This window comes from Panicum hallii, chromosome 1 (assembly GCF_002211085.1).
Source record: "Panicum hallii strain FIL2 chromosome 1, PHallii_v3.1, whole genome shotgun sequence".
Classification (NCBI taxonomy): Eukaryota; Viridiplantae; Streptophyta; class Magnoliopsida; order Poales; family Poaceae; genus Panicum; species Panicum hallii.
In genome coordinates, this window is record NC_038042.1 from 5,889,076 (window position 1) to 5,902,456 (window position 13,381).

The following is a 13,381-nucleotide window of genomic DNA, read 5'->3' on the forward strand; positions in this document are numbered from 1 at the left end:
TTAGCGGTGGATCGCGCCGTACGGTATCGCCGCTAACGCATCGTCCATATTTTATTGTATTGCCATTTTTACCCCTTCCCGACGCCTTAACCAAAACAGACCGGCGAGCGGGCGTTCTCCGTCCGCCGACCCCGACCACGGGCAAGCGCCTCGCGGACGTCAACGAGCACACCGGCGCGGTGCCTCGTGGATGCAGCGCATCGACACGGCCGCGCAGGATGGAGTCGTGAAGGCCATGGCTGTGGGCCTGCGTCCATGCTGCGGCCCGGACTGCAGCGGCGGCGCGCCTGTCCGCCATGGCACCGCTGCCCGCGGTGGCGCAGCTCGCAGTACCGGCAAAGATTCTCGATCCCTGCATCTGCTTTTCCTAGATTTGGTGCGGATTTGCCCCCGTGCTCAAGCTCCTGTGCTCCAGTTGCTCGTCCTCCGAGCCACAGAAATCCCGATTAGGCCAACGATCATGGAGCAGGAAATCCTTCATTTTCTTTGATTCTCACCATATTTCTCGTTAATAAGCTCCTCTCCGGTGCTTGGTGACTGTTTATGTCTCGTGCTCGATGGTCTCTTGAGTGAAGTAACACTATTGATGTTCTGGGCATAGATGTCTTTTTGCATAAGACGTTAATGCCAAATTAAATGAGTGGCATCGAGAGGAACGCTAAATTTTCGACGGCATATAAGAAATTTTGTGGCTGGTGCCTTTTTTCCCTTTGAAAGTGCTGGTCGTGCTGCCGGTTCCAAAAACGCTCATATCCAAAACAATTTGTCATCTACCTACCGTGGTGGATTTTAGGATCAAAGACGACAATCAGTTGTGCAATTCCCCTACGTGCCGCTAATGACCATATCAACATAGGTGAACAAGTTTAATGTCCATGATTTACAGTTTTCTGAATATAATATTCTTCTATTTTTATGTGAAATTAAAGGCTTTTTTATTTCTCTATTCCACACGAATTAGAGCTAAGAAAGAACCCAAACAATGAAAATAGTCAAGATAAAACACGTACTCTTTCCGTTCTACGTTTTGGGATTTCTAGATACATATATTTTGCTATGCACATAGATGTATACTCTATAGTAAATCTATATATCTTGCAATTCAGAACGGAGGGAGTACATATAAACAAAATATGTAGACCAGCGAAATGGTCATTATTATTTTATACTCTAAAAATTTGATTTGTCAATGGAAGGTTCTAAAAGATTGTACAGAAACTTTATGAAAAATAGACCCTCAGGATCACGGAAGGGCTGCGTGCCGGCGCTCGCGCGACCGCGGCAAGGCAGTGTATCAGCGCCGCCTCGCCGGTGATGGACCGGTGATGGCGCCGGGAGCGAACACGCAGCGGAAGGCGCATGGCCACCTTGCCTTGCGTGACTGCGGCATTCAGAGGTCCGTTTTCTCTTTCCTCCCTGGATCCAGAGTCCCAAAGGAGCATATTCGTGTTCCTGGCTCTGGATGCAGTTGCTGTGTTCGTGCAAATGCCGCAGAGCAATCTTGCCGCCCGTTATGCTTTTATGCGCTCTACCCCACCTACCACTGCGGATTTGCATCCGTATCATGTTCCTATGCCAATCTACGTTGTGGTCTCACAATTGCAATTGCTGGGTTAAGTTTAGTACAAGGTTTTTCATTACTTTTGGAGGGGAACCAAGAGGAGAGTAAAGCACGGATCAGTGCTGTACATGTTAGGATCAAGAGGACAATCAGTCATGCAATTAGTATGACATGAAAGGTAGATTTACATAGTAGTGCTGAATTATACTAGTGTTCCACAGACATTACCAATTTAGGAACCAACAAGAGGACTGACCTAAGTGCAGAACATTTATTTTGTTACGTATGGCATATGTCGACTATATTTACATATCACTCATGCTGATTCCCCCACTGTAAAGCTCATGAAACACATGTTTGATGTCGAGTATTGCAGCAGAAACTTGTGCCATTCCTAATCGATCTCGTGGCGATGCCATGGAGCACAAGAGGCCCAACTTTAGCATTGGGAGGACACAGCTCTGTATCATTTCCGAATTTCCACCATCTATGTCATTTGTAAGCATAGTTGGGTCTAAAATCTCTGCTACGTCATCAGGAAAATTGGTTGCCACATGTCTGTGGAGGCTCATGCCATCCTTGAATTTCTCATCAGTAGGGCATCTTCCAGTGAACATCTCTAGCAAAAGAACTCCATAGCTGTATACATCACCCTTCGATGAGATGGGTCCACCCATGCCATATTCTGCGTTTAATTTCAAAACATAAACAAGTAAGGGGAACCCCACTCTGCAAACATGCTATGCATAAATATAAATGAAACGAGTGGAACTTTTTTGTCTCGAATATGCAGGAGAGCTACATATCACTGCATTAAGAAGTAGGGAAACAAGTGGAACTTGTGTCACCAAAATAGTATAGGCTCATAGTTTGGATTACCTGGTGGAATATATCCAATGGATCCTTTGAGGTTGGCCAAACTTGTAGAATTAGCAGGCACTGCAATTGAAGTAGTACACATGAATCGTGCCAACCCAAAGTCACTGACATATGCAGTCATTTCAAGATCTAGAAGAACATTGCTCGGCTTCAGGTCACAATGTATTATTGGAGTTGGACATTGGTTATGGAGATAATCTAAAGCATATGCAATGTCCAGGGCCATGTTAATCCTTTCCCCCAAACTCAGGAATCTTTTCTTGTCATAACCATGGTCCTCGGGGTGTAGCCACCTGTCAAGGCTCCCATTAGGCATATACTGAAAGATAAGTGCTTTAAAATCTGAGCCAGTAGGATCAACTGTAGAGCATAAAGTAATGACTTTGACAAGATTCCGGTGGCGAGTAGTTCTTAATGCTTCACACTCCGAAACAAAGCTTTTGGGTGCTCCATACTGGTTAAGGTTAAAAACCTTAATAGCAACCGGATCATCCTCAAAAAGCAAAATCCCCTTGTAAACAGCACCGAAGGATCCCAAGCCAACCAAGTTTACTTGAGAGAACCCATTTGTAGCCTTGGCAATGTCTTCATACGTTATTTTCTCTTTGTGCACACTGGAGTGCTGCAAACTTGGTTCCTCTTTTCTTCTCCTGACAAGAATGACAACTAAACATAACAATAAAATTACAACAGCTGACACTGCAATCGGGATCACTATCTTCAAAACAACAGATTTGTTTTCCCCCTTTGATCCCAATTCTGGGCAAAGGGACAGGCTTGACCTTGGAGTATTTGCACATAACCTGTGGTTTCCTTTAAGGAACACTCTGCTGGAATTGCTAAAGATACCACTTGATGGTACTGGTCCTTCAAAATCATTTAGTGACAAATTGAGTGCCTGCAAAGAACTCAACAAGGTGAGGAACTCTGGAATTTTCCCTGATAATTTGTTTCTAGAGAGATCCATTTCCTTGATGCTTTTCAAGTTCACGATAGATTCTGGAATATTTCCAGTAAGAAAATTCCCTTCCATGCGAAGAAATTCCAAAAGCACACACTTGCCCAGAGTAGATGGAATATCACCAGTCAAGCGGTTGTTGGAAATAGTAATGCTTCCAAGATTGATGAGTCTGCCGATCTCCATCGGTATGGGCCCAGTAAAGAAATTGTTTGACAAATCCAAGCTTTGTGAAAGTGATGAGATATTGAAGATCTCACTTGGGATGCTTCCATTGAAGGAATTGTGAGAGACATTCAGTTTCTGTAATTGTCTCCATTTGCCTAAACTTTCAGGTATGTTCCCACTGAAGTTGTTCCCATCCAGATAAAACTCAGTTAGTTGGTCAAGGTTGCCAATAGAGTCAGGAACATGTCCAGAAAGGTTATTTTGTGCAAAGCTTAGAACCAATAAATTGCTCAAATTTCCTATGGCAGGTGGTATACTGCCAGTGAACAGGTTCAGATCCATATACAACACTTTGAGGCTCCTAAGGTTTCCTATCTCCATTGGAATTCCTCCAGTAAATTTGTTTTGATTGAGCCATAGCCACTCCAGTTGCGAGGGAAGGTTGCCAATAGAACTTGGCAAACTTCCTCGCATACCATTCCCATCCAAGAATAGCCATTTTAGTTGAGTACAGTTTGCAAGGGATGAGAGGAAGCTCCAATCACCTGGTTCAAGCTGGTTGTAGGAAAGATCAAGCTCCCGTAGGTTTGGTAAGGACCCAAAGGATGGCATTGTCCCACTAAGTCCAGTGCTGACAAGATAAATCATTTCTAGTTTGGATCCATTTGCAAGAGAAGCCGGAATCCCCCCACTCAATTGTGTTTTTGACAGAATCAAGCTCTGCAGGTTTGGAAGCCTGTAGCCAATGTCTTGTGGCAGCCGTGCGGTGAGTGAGTTATTGGCCATCTCTAGAAATTTCAAAGAAGACATGTTGAAAATAGATTGAGGCACTGGTCCAGACAAGTTGTTGATTGTGAGAATCAACCTCTCAAGGGAAGGGATGTTACTTAAGCTTTCTGGAATGCTTCCCACCAAGTTATTTACTGCAAGCGACAAACGAATCAGGGAGGAAAGGTTTCCCAGTGAGGCTGGTATCTCACCTGTAAGACTATTCTGGGCTAGACTTAGCATTTTAATAGGTGCAGCAGTTCCTGTGACAGTTGGTATGGGGCCAACTAATTTGTTACTCTGGAGGTAAATGGTAGTCAGAGTGGAAGTGTTGAAGAGCGAAGGGGGGATCTCCCCAGTAAGGCTATTTTGCATGAGCCTAAGCACTTGAAGAGATGAGCTATTTGCCAAGAACTCTGGTATTCCTCCTGTTAGATGATTAGACCCAAGATCGAGATAGACAAGAGATGGGCTGCTGCCTAGCAATGACGGTATATTGCCTGTGAGGGCATTGCTGGACAGGTCCAAAGTTTCCAGCTCACGAAGCAGCCCAAACCCAGTTGGGATGATTCCTTGCAACTTATTGTTGTTTAGCACAACTTGCTGGAGATGAATGCATTGGGTTAAGCTTGGTGGGATCTCACCTTGAAGGTAGTTTTTCCATAAGCTGAGGACCTGGAGACGGCTGCTAGAAGATAGCTCAGCTGGGATACGTCCATCAAGAGAGTTGATGCTTAGGTTGAGGTAGGTGATTTGGCTCAGGCTCCCAAGTTCAGTTGGGATGCTTCCATGGAATGTATTGTTTGACAAGTCAATGCTTCTAATGGCACTCAGGTTGCCTACACAAGGTGGTACTGGGCCACTAAGACCGTCAGAGCTCAGGTTTAGTGCCATGACTCGAAATGGGGTCTGTGCGCTGCATGTAACACCTTTCCAGTTGCAGAAGTTAAGGGATATGTTGCTCCAAGAGACTAAGGCTCCACTAGGATCAGAGATTTGAGACTTGAAGCAGAGGAGGGCTTGTCGATCAGTATCAGTGTCATCGCTAGTTGCTAATGGCAAGGAGCATGAGAAGATCAGAAAAGCCAGAAGTGGTATGAGCTTTACACGGGATGCACCTAAGCTAATCATCTTGCTGTAGGTGCTGGGCAATGCCGAAGCTCCGTTGTGCTTAAGAAAGTGTATACACGTCCTTGTCTTATATACATTTTCGCTCACCCAGTGACATGGACTACACTAGTTTAAAAACAAATTCTCTTCCTAACTGAAAATACTAATATTGACACATTGATTCTATTGTGTATGTTAAACCTTGTGAGTTGACTACAGTTTCTGAGGTCTGACTCATATAATCTATTTGACTGTTAGTTGCTTTATTTTTGGTCTCGCATTTGAAGATGGCAACAGCCCAATGTCATGTTCACCATGCATTTCCTCCTCAGGAGATTAACAGAAAATAATGGATTTTAGACTGGAGAATATTGGTGCGTATATATATTTTATAGATCATATTTATACTTTGAATATAATCTGTTGACGTGTTCCTTCTTACGTACTTGTGCTTTCTTCTAAAACACAATCTCACTGAGGTATGCTGCCATTTGACAGTGACATTTAACAACTAAATTTTATAATAACTTAGTTGAATAACCAGCATACTGAAAAGGACTGAGAAGACAATGCTGATTACTGAATTGAATGGATGACAGATAGTAGTAGGAGTGAAAGACAATGGTTTCCAGCATTGGACAGAATCCTCTTTTTGTATTTACTGTTTTACTCCCCTACCACATTCCTTATTAGCGCGCATAAACAGTAGAGTTTTGGCCTTTGTAGATAAGACCAAATTGTGAGCCCCTGCACATTTTGAATAATAGTTAAAGTTTCATGTTATATGCAGGATTATCCTAGTCAGGGTTTAAAGATAAAATATTGCTCATGTTCAAGTTTCATCTCTTATATTATGTGCATTATTCGAATATTTCTGTTGTACGTTGAGATTCTTTCGAAGACTCAGTTTGCATTTGCTTCCTATCTTCAGCGTAGGCCCCAAGGAAGATAGTCCAAGCATATGGATGAGACTGACTCCGCCTGTACATTTTTTTTCTCGAATTATGCAGGAGGACTGCGTGTCATTTCATTTAAGGAAGAAAAAGGGGGTGAGTACCGGAGCTTAGAAAAAGTCCCGCACTCAGTACAACATACACACTAGTTTGTTACTTATAACACAAACCAAACGAGACCACAACCCGAAAAGAAAAAACAGGACTCAAACGGCCTGTTGGGACGACCTAGCCAGGAGCTCCTTGAGCTTGGTGGCTCCTGCCGAACACCACAACTCTGCCTGTACATGGAATCAATGATCCGAGCTCAGTATTGTATAGCAAATGTGAGTGTCATAACTTGAATTATATTATTAGTTTTATTTTTGCGCAATGTTCCTTGACTTATTACGGTTTTTGAAACATAGCTTACTTATGTTGTGAGTGCAATTATCTCTTACATCAATACTAGTCTGTACTTGTCTACCTTAGACTTGAATATTGGTCAGTTTTCACAATCTTGTAATGGGGAGAAGGATGAAGCTTTGACATGGTCTTCTTCTGACTTCTGCACAGCAGGATTAGAAACAGATAATGTGAAAAAATTGGGATATTAAGTTGGAGAGCGATGACTTGTGACCGCTGACTGACTGATTTTGAGATAACTCAATCAGTTTGGAAACACACTCTAAATAAAGCAATAAGAAAATAAGGTTGATTGTGTTGAGATCAACCTTGATAGATAAAACAAAACTGTACCTCCCTTTGTTGACCTTGCAGTGCATATATGCAGGAGCAACAGAATTTAGACTTCAAAATGTAACATGTGTGATTTTGGGTAAAAGATCAAGAGCAGAAGGTTGTCCCCTGATTTCTCTGGAAAATAATATACAAAGTAAAGGGATAGATGCAGTGCTTAAGGTTACCTTAGTATAGGCATCACACAGAGTTCAAACTTGTCATACATGTAGGCTCTGTTCATCTTTGTTGGCCTACTGACTCCTGTTTACGCAAAAAGAAATCCTTACCCTGACAATAGAAAAAAAGAATGGATGCTGATTTCTTTTGTTTTGTGAACTGTGATCACACTGTTGAGTCAACCCTAACGAGTTTTTATGTTTCTCTCACATAATGTTTACTGTCACTTGCCTATTAAGTTATTGTAAACTATATTAATGAAGATTCAGGTTCACCTAATAATGTGATAACCTTGATGTCACCTTGACCAACAAAGTGCAACTGGAGAGTTGGATAGGCTGATAAACAAACGTGCCTTCATCCCTTATTCTGATTGAGACAAATCTAGATTTTTCAACTGACTTCGGAGACAACTCAATACCAAATAATTGGCGTACCATGAGATGGATAGAGAGACGATAAGACATCAATAGCCTCCATTGTTGACCAGAATTTTCTTCTTCACATACTTCCCTTTTTTTTTCAAACAATTCACATACTTCCCTTCATGCATTGAAATTTTGGCCTCATGTCATAGGTTAGACAAACTTCAAGTCCTTCCACACTACTATAATCCCTACTTTGTACTCTAATTCCTTTATCCTTGTCTTCATCTACTCGATCTTTGTATTCATAGTTTTTTGACATAAGTACAGCTGTACTGGTACTCAGTCAACCTATGCAATTGTCTGCTACTATTATATATTTCTCATGATAAGCCACATCCATGAGCCTTAAATATATGCACCTTGTACAAGCTAGGAAATCTGGATTTTGACCTTTTAAGTCTTTCAGTCTTTGTATCGGCTTTTGGAGTTGGGAATGGACATTGAGCTGTTACCCTAGGAGCTTCTTGGCCTTGCATCTTGATACGAGCATTGCTAGTACCGCCAGTCTTGCTACAATTTCTGTACGCCGCATGTTTGCCAATGCAAGCAGCGAGCATTTGATGCATGAGTTTGCTTTGAAACAACCATTTTATTTCCTATTGTACATGATCTGGCTGTGGCATTTCGTTTTCAATTACTTCGTTCTCTTAGCAATCATCACCATAGTTTTTCTTTTCTTCTTGGTGCCAAATTGGTCAAATGAGTGCACGCCTTTCCCATTAGTCAATTTATCATGTTGCAGTGCATCAAAATTTTGTCAAAACATCATGTATGTGGCACACATAAAGTTAAGGTAGTTCTAAAGTTCACTTTCGATTTCGTCCTAGATTCAAAAACAATATAGACAATCATTCAATCTGGCACTGTTCATCATGTGCCCACAGTAACACTTGTGTTTTCTTGAATCTCAGCGTCAAAGATAAATTTGAAATTGAATTCTTTGCAGGTTTATGTAACTTTGTGGTGTACTACATACATGATTTTTGTGATATTTAACATTACAACATGTAGGATTAACCATATTTTGGTTCAAGAGGCCACCTGAACCCCGGGACACCTTGGTCAAATTAATGATACGTGAAATAATCTGCATGTGTACAACAATGGTCACATGATTTGGCATGCTGATGCAGTTGCTTACTGCATGATGCTTCATTCTTTATTTTTGACAACAATAACATGTTTAGTGTATAACCTCAAGTGATTTGATTGCTTCCATATGGCAGTGAGAAGCAACAAGGCGAGATAGTGACCACTGACTAGATCGGCACAGGAAGCAAGTGATCTGTGTGAATTGATTCAATGGAAACACAAAGGTCTTACACGAATAATCTCTTCCTCTGAATTTTATCCCACTGGATGTCATGCATTATATCATCTGCGAGACTGTGATTTTGACGTTTGACCTTGTATTAGCCCTTAAGGCCAGGGAAGGGCAACATCATTGAGACATGAAGGAATTCTGAATCGCCATGGGAGCTGCAACGCTTCGCGTGTCTCGAGTACATGCGATGCTAGTCCTGTGCATCTTGCTGCCGTCGTTTCTACCTGTTTCCCTCTCTGCCCGTCCAGGTAACCCACACCCTTCATTCTTGGTATGGGTGACCGTTCACCGGTTCTCTTCTTTCTAGTTCAAGTGATTGATTTGGTGCAACTTGGTAAGAGATGGCCTAGCTAGATATTTTGATTATGATCTCCAGTATCAACTAATGACAGTGGTTGATGGCAAACTGGAGGGGACGACTGTGCCTTCCCGGCAGATGCTAGGAGGTCATCAGTTAATTCGCAATGGCTCAATGAGACGGGATCGAATTTTGTGGCATGGCGGTGAGTAGTTCTAACAGAGAAAAAAATCACACTGATTCTTTTCTTTAAGGGTAATACGATTTTCTTTGCAGAATTGAAACATTTGGAAATAAACATCTTAGAAACAAAGAAAATTCAAATCTAATAATTAACTTGGACGACGCCATAGGTTTTCAAATTACAGCATCCTGCACCTCGTGCGACACTGATGTAGGTGATGGCAGTCAGCCAGTCACTGAATCTCCAAGTACTGCAAATTGGCCGCAACATGCATTTTCTTAACATGAATTTATACTTGTATTTGCTCACGCTTGGAAGGACGACATACTGCTAGGGCTTCTACTGAATGCATCCATTACACTCCCTTTGCATGAAGTTGAAAATGAACTTGAGCTCCCACCTCATCATTCCCATCTGCGTCTAATCAAAGTCGACCCAGAAAAAAGCACTGAAAATTGAGATTCTTTTCAGGTCCTGACTGGGGACACCCCGTTCCCATCAACTCAGCACGGAAAACCACACGAGGAAAGCCTGGCAATTGATATTCTCGACCGGAAAAGAGTGAACGGTACCGGTGGAGTGAATTCATGGTAGATGTGCTCCATGGAGAGGGTATAAACTGTTGAATGATGTACTATAGTACTAGGATGACATTACTTTGTCCCATGACTGCCATCATTTATCTGTTCTTGTACTGAGATGTTCTAGCAACTTATAAGCAAACTGTATTTATTAGACCTTTGGGGACTGATCTTAAATGCGAACATCTTCCACTTCTCTTGTAAATGCATAAACAAAATCCTTCGGTCGTAGCTCTGTCATTCCTTTTTACCACCAATAAACAAATGAAACAGCAAATTAAATAGCAATCCCAACCCTAAAGAACTTCTAGAATCAAATTTGCACCTGAAATGTGAATTTTGGACATTTCAGCCAGTACCTGCAGTTCATCCAGCCTGCCAACCAACAGAAGTGTCAAACTTTGTTGCTATAAACAATGGAAAATGGCACAAATTTGTCAGGAAAACATACCTAGAAGTTTTCAGAAATTTGAAAGTTTGTACATGTCTAGGTGATGTAATTTGCACCATTCCCAGTATTTGCGCATTTTCACAGGAGTTACTTGCTTGCCTGTTATAGATAGCAATAAGGGGATATATTTGAAGCAATTTCCTTTATAGCTATCTCATCAACTATAACGGTGACGAACGAACGCGTGCAGAAATTTCGATTACATCACGAGTTTGAATACTATCAGTTAGCTCATCTCTGACCTCATTTGAGAGGATGGAAACAGCTGAGAATTTTTTGCAAGCAGAGAGGGAGAGTAGACCTGGTTGCTTGGCTGGTCAATTACACAAACCATTTAGTTACATAACTGTATACGTGTCGCTTTCAAAGTTGACATAACCCTGCAAAGCAAGTTCTCTGCTCTTTCGGTGCATCTTCCATGTACAATTATGGTCGAGCAGTAGTAGAGTCCCTGGATGGATCAGAGTAGAAAACAACAGCCGTGAGACCCAAAGTACTAGCACCTCTTTTAATTAGTGTTTGGTAGGATAATGGCATGGGTGAATGTTCGGAGAGGTGTTATTTGATCGATTCAATGCCCCTCCTGGCCTGACGAAAGTCCAAGCCTGCAACCATTTCTGCAAGTTGATGCAAACTGAAGAAGTGGTCTCTGTTGCGACTTTTGACAGAAAGATCACGGAAGTCTTTCAGAGCTCTCTTTTCCTCAATCCTTCCGTGCTCCTCCCAACATGTTCCTGTGAGGACACGTTTAACGAACTTTTATTTGGTTGTCACCGAGCGAGTAGGCTAATGACTGACATCTTTATTTAAAAGAAACTTTGAATTGGATGAACTCAAGATCCAAATAATACCAACATATTTGAATGGCAGTTGGACAAGTGGCATTTCTCGCTGCGACCTTTTTGTCCTCAGAGAAATCACAGAGAAAAATTGCATGATAGATGTCATGGACTAGACGACCAGATCAAGATTGATTACACATTAGTTAGTTGGCCGCGTGATAAGAATCCTGTTTCCTGCGCCTGTCTTCTTCGTTCTGACTCTGTCTTTTTCACTTATTTTTCGTACTTCAACATGGATGCGAGGACCAATTATTTTTCGTTCTTAGGATTAAACATGTCTTCCGAGTTTTGTTCCACTCAATCACGTCATCCATGATCTGAGGATCATATCATGACTTGAGCATTAATAATGCTTTGCATGGCCCATAAGACCAGCCCTGGGCAACTAATAACATCATAACCTTGTGTGTCTTGCATCATAACCATATATATGGCTTGGATCAGAGGGTCTCCCGGTCTCCCTAGAAAACCTTGTGGTAAATTCGCCATTCATGGTACTATTTCTCTCATATAAAAAGTGTCAAGAAAGTGAATGCCTCATATATTCATATCTACGCGCTTAGCTCTGACACTCTTCTTTTGAAAAGGTTTCGCACTCTTGCATTTACTTTTATGCAAAACTTCTCCCTTCTGACCAAAGTCGTACTTCTCACACTTACTTGAATGTTTCCCATACCTTCTAAACTTAATTAGTGATTTTTCTCCACTAATCCATCTGTGAGGTTTGATGCTTTATATAGTAGTCTCAAAGGCCAAGAGCTAGCGTAAGAGTACGCCTCATACAGGCCGGTTCATCTTTCCAAATGGCCATGGCAGCTCATGCATGTGCTTATAGGTTTTGCAAGGCGGTCCTAGTCCTATACATGTTGCTGCCCTTGTTTCTACTCAACCCCCTCTCTGCTCGTCAAGGTAATAATAACTAGTATCTTATTAATTGTTCATCATGTCATTGGGTTTTCATATCGGTGCGCTGTTAATCTGATTTAGTTTTCATGTTCTTATTCATATATAAATAGAAGTGGTTGATGGCAAATGGGACGGGACTGTGGCTGACTCTGATGTACAAGGAGGCCACGGGTTAATCCTTGGCAGATCCACAAGGCGTGCTCTCAATGTAGTCCCCAAGGATCCAGAAGGCGGTGTGTAATTAGCAGCTAATCGCATTCTAAACATGAACTTATGCAATTGATACATCAAACTGATACATGAAACTTTTTCAGGCCCTGGCTGCTGTCACCCCATTCGTATCAACTCTGGCCCCCACGGAAGGCCAGGCAATTGATCTACAACATTGAAGGTGTGAATAACCGTTGATTTGATGATGGATCAGGAAATTCTGAATTAGTTTAATTACTGACCGCGTCGGATGGAGAGACAACAGAATTTGTGCTCATGAACCAAAATCTATTCGTTTCCTGAAGAAAGAGCTTTCTAGCTCTGCCTACCTTATGCTACTACAATATGAACCATCGACTGAAGTCTTGAATTAGTTGATTGCATCAAGGTCACTATAGTTTGTCCCGTACATGTACCAAAAAAAAAAAAGAAATCCCTCTTCAAGAATAACATGGTAGATATGTTGTATGTTGGTGTTTCTGAATCATCATAAATGAGCTACACTACAGCAAAGCTTTGTATATGTTTCCTCTCAAAAGAAAGTTTTCTTTTCTTCAGTCGATGAGGAAATAGAACAGAGGGGGGAAAAAGAAGATCTGAATATGTGGAAGCTGTGAAAACAGAATCTCCCTTATTGGGGAATATGCAGAGAACCGATCGAGCAAAAATCTCTACGTATATATAGATCTTCATAGCTGTAAAAAACATATTTCCTCACAAGAACTCATTTTATATTAAGTCAAACTCATTTGATAGTAAAATAGTCTACCCAACCAAAAGACTCACTTTATCTTATCTTGACTAAACTCATTTAATCATAAGATAGTCTATTCAAAAGACTTGCTTCACCTTATCTTAATGAA

The 13,381-nt window shown here is 41.6% G+C and overlaps 1 protein-coding gene and 2 long non-coding RNA genes across 4 annotated transcripts; 2 read left to right on the forward strand and 1 right to left on the reverse strand.

Moving 5' to 3' along the window:
* Positions 1-1,246: 1,246 nt before the first annotated feature.
* LOC112878884 lies at positions 1,247-10,256 on the forward strand. Of its 2 annotated transcripts, XR_003225884.1 has the most exons (6): positions 1,247-1,396; positions 6,455-6,723; positions 8,949-9,038; positions 9,139-9,294; positions 9,439-9,549; positions 10,000-10,256. It is a non-coding gene; the product is annotated as an uncharacterized LOC112878884 (long non-coding RNA). The 2 variants fall into 2 exon arrangements; XR_003225885.1 differs by lacking the exon at positions 6,455-6,723.
* LOC112878881 (probable LRR receptor-like serine/threonine-protein kinase At3g47570) lies at positions 1,619-5,469 on the reverse strand. Its single transcript, XM_025943126.1, has 3 exons — positions 5,048-5,469; positions 2,441-4,834; positions 1,619-2,246 (listed from the first exon to the last, which is right to left on the reverse strand). Exons 1-3 carry the CDS (start codon positions 5,463-5,465, stop codon positions 1,867-1,869), a joined length of 3,192 nt encoding a protein of 1,063 aa, XP_025798911.1. The 5' UTR covers positions 5,466-5,469; the 3' UTR covers positions 1,619-1,866.
* A 1,914-nt stretch (positions 10,257-12,170) lies between the features above and the next one.
* On the forward strand, positions 12,171-12,962 carry LOC112878830. Its single transcript, XR_003225879.1, has 3 exons — positions 12,171-12,311; positions 12,419-12,541; positions 12,623-12,962. It is a non-coding gene; the product is annotated as an uncharacterized LOC112878830 (long non-coding RNA).
* Positions 12,963-13,381: the final 419 nt, after the last annotated feature.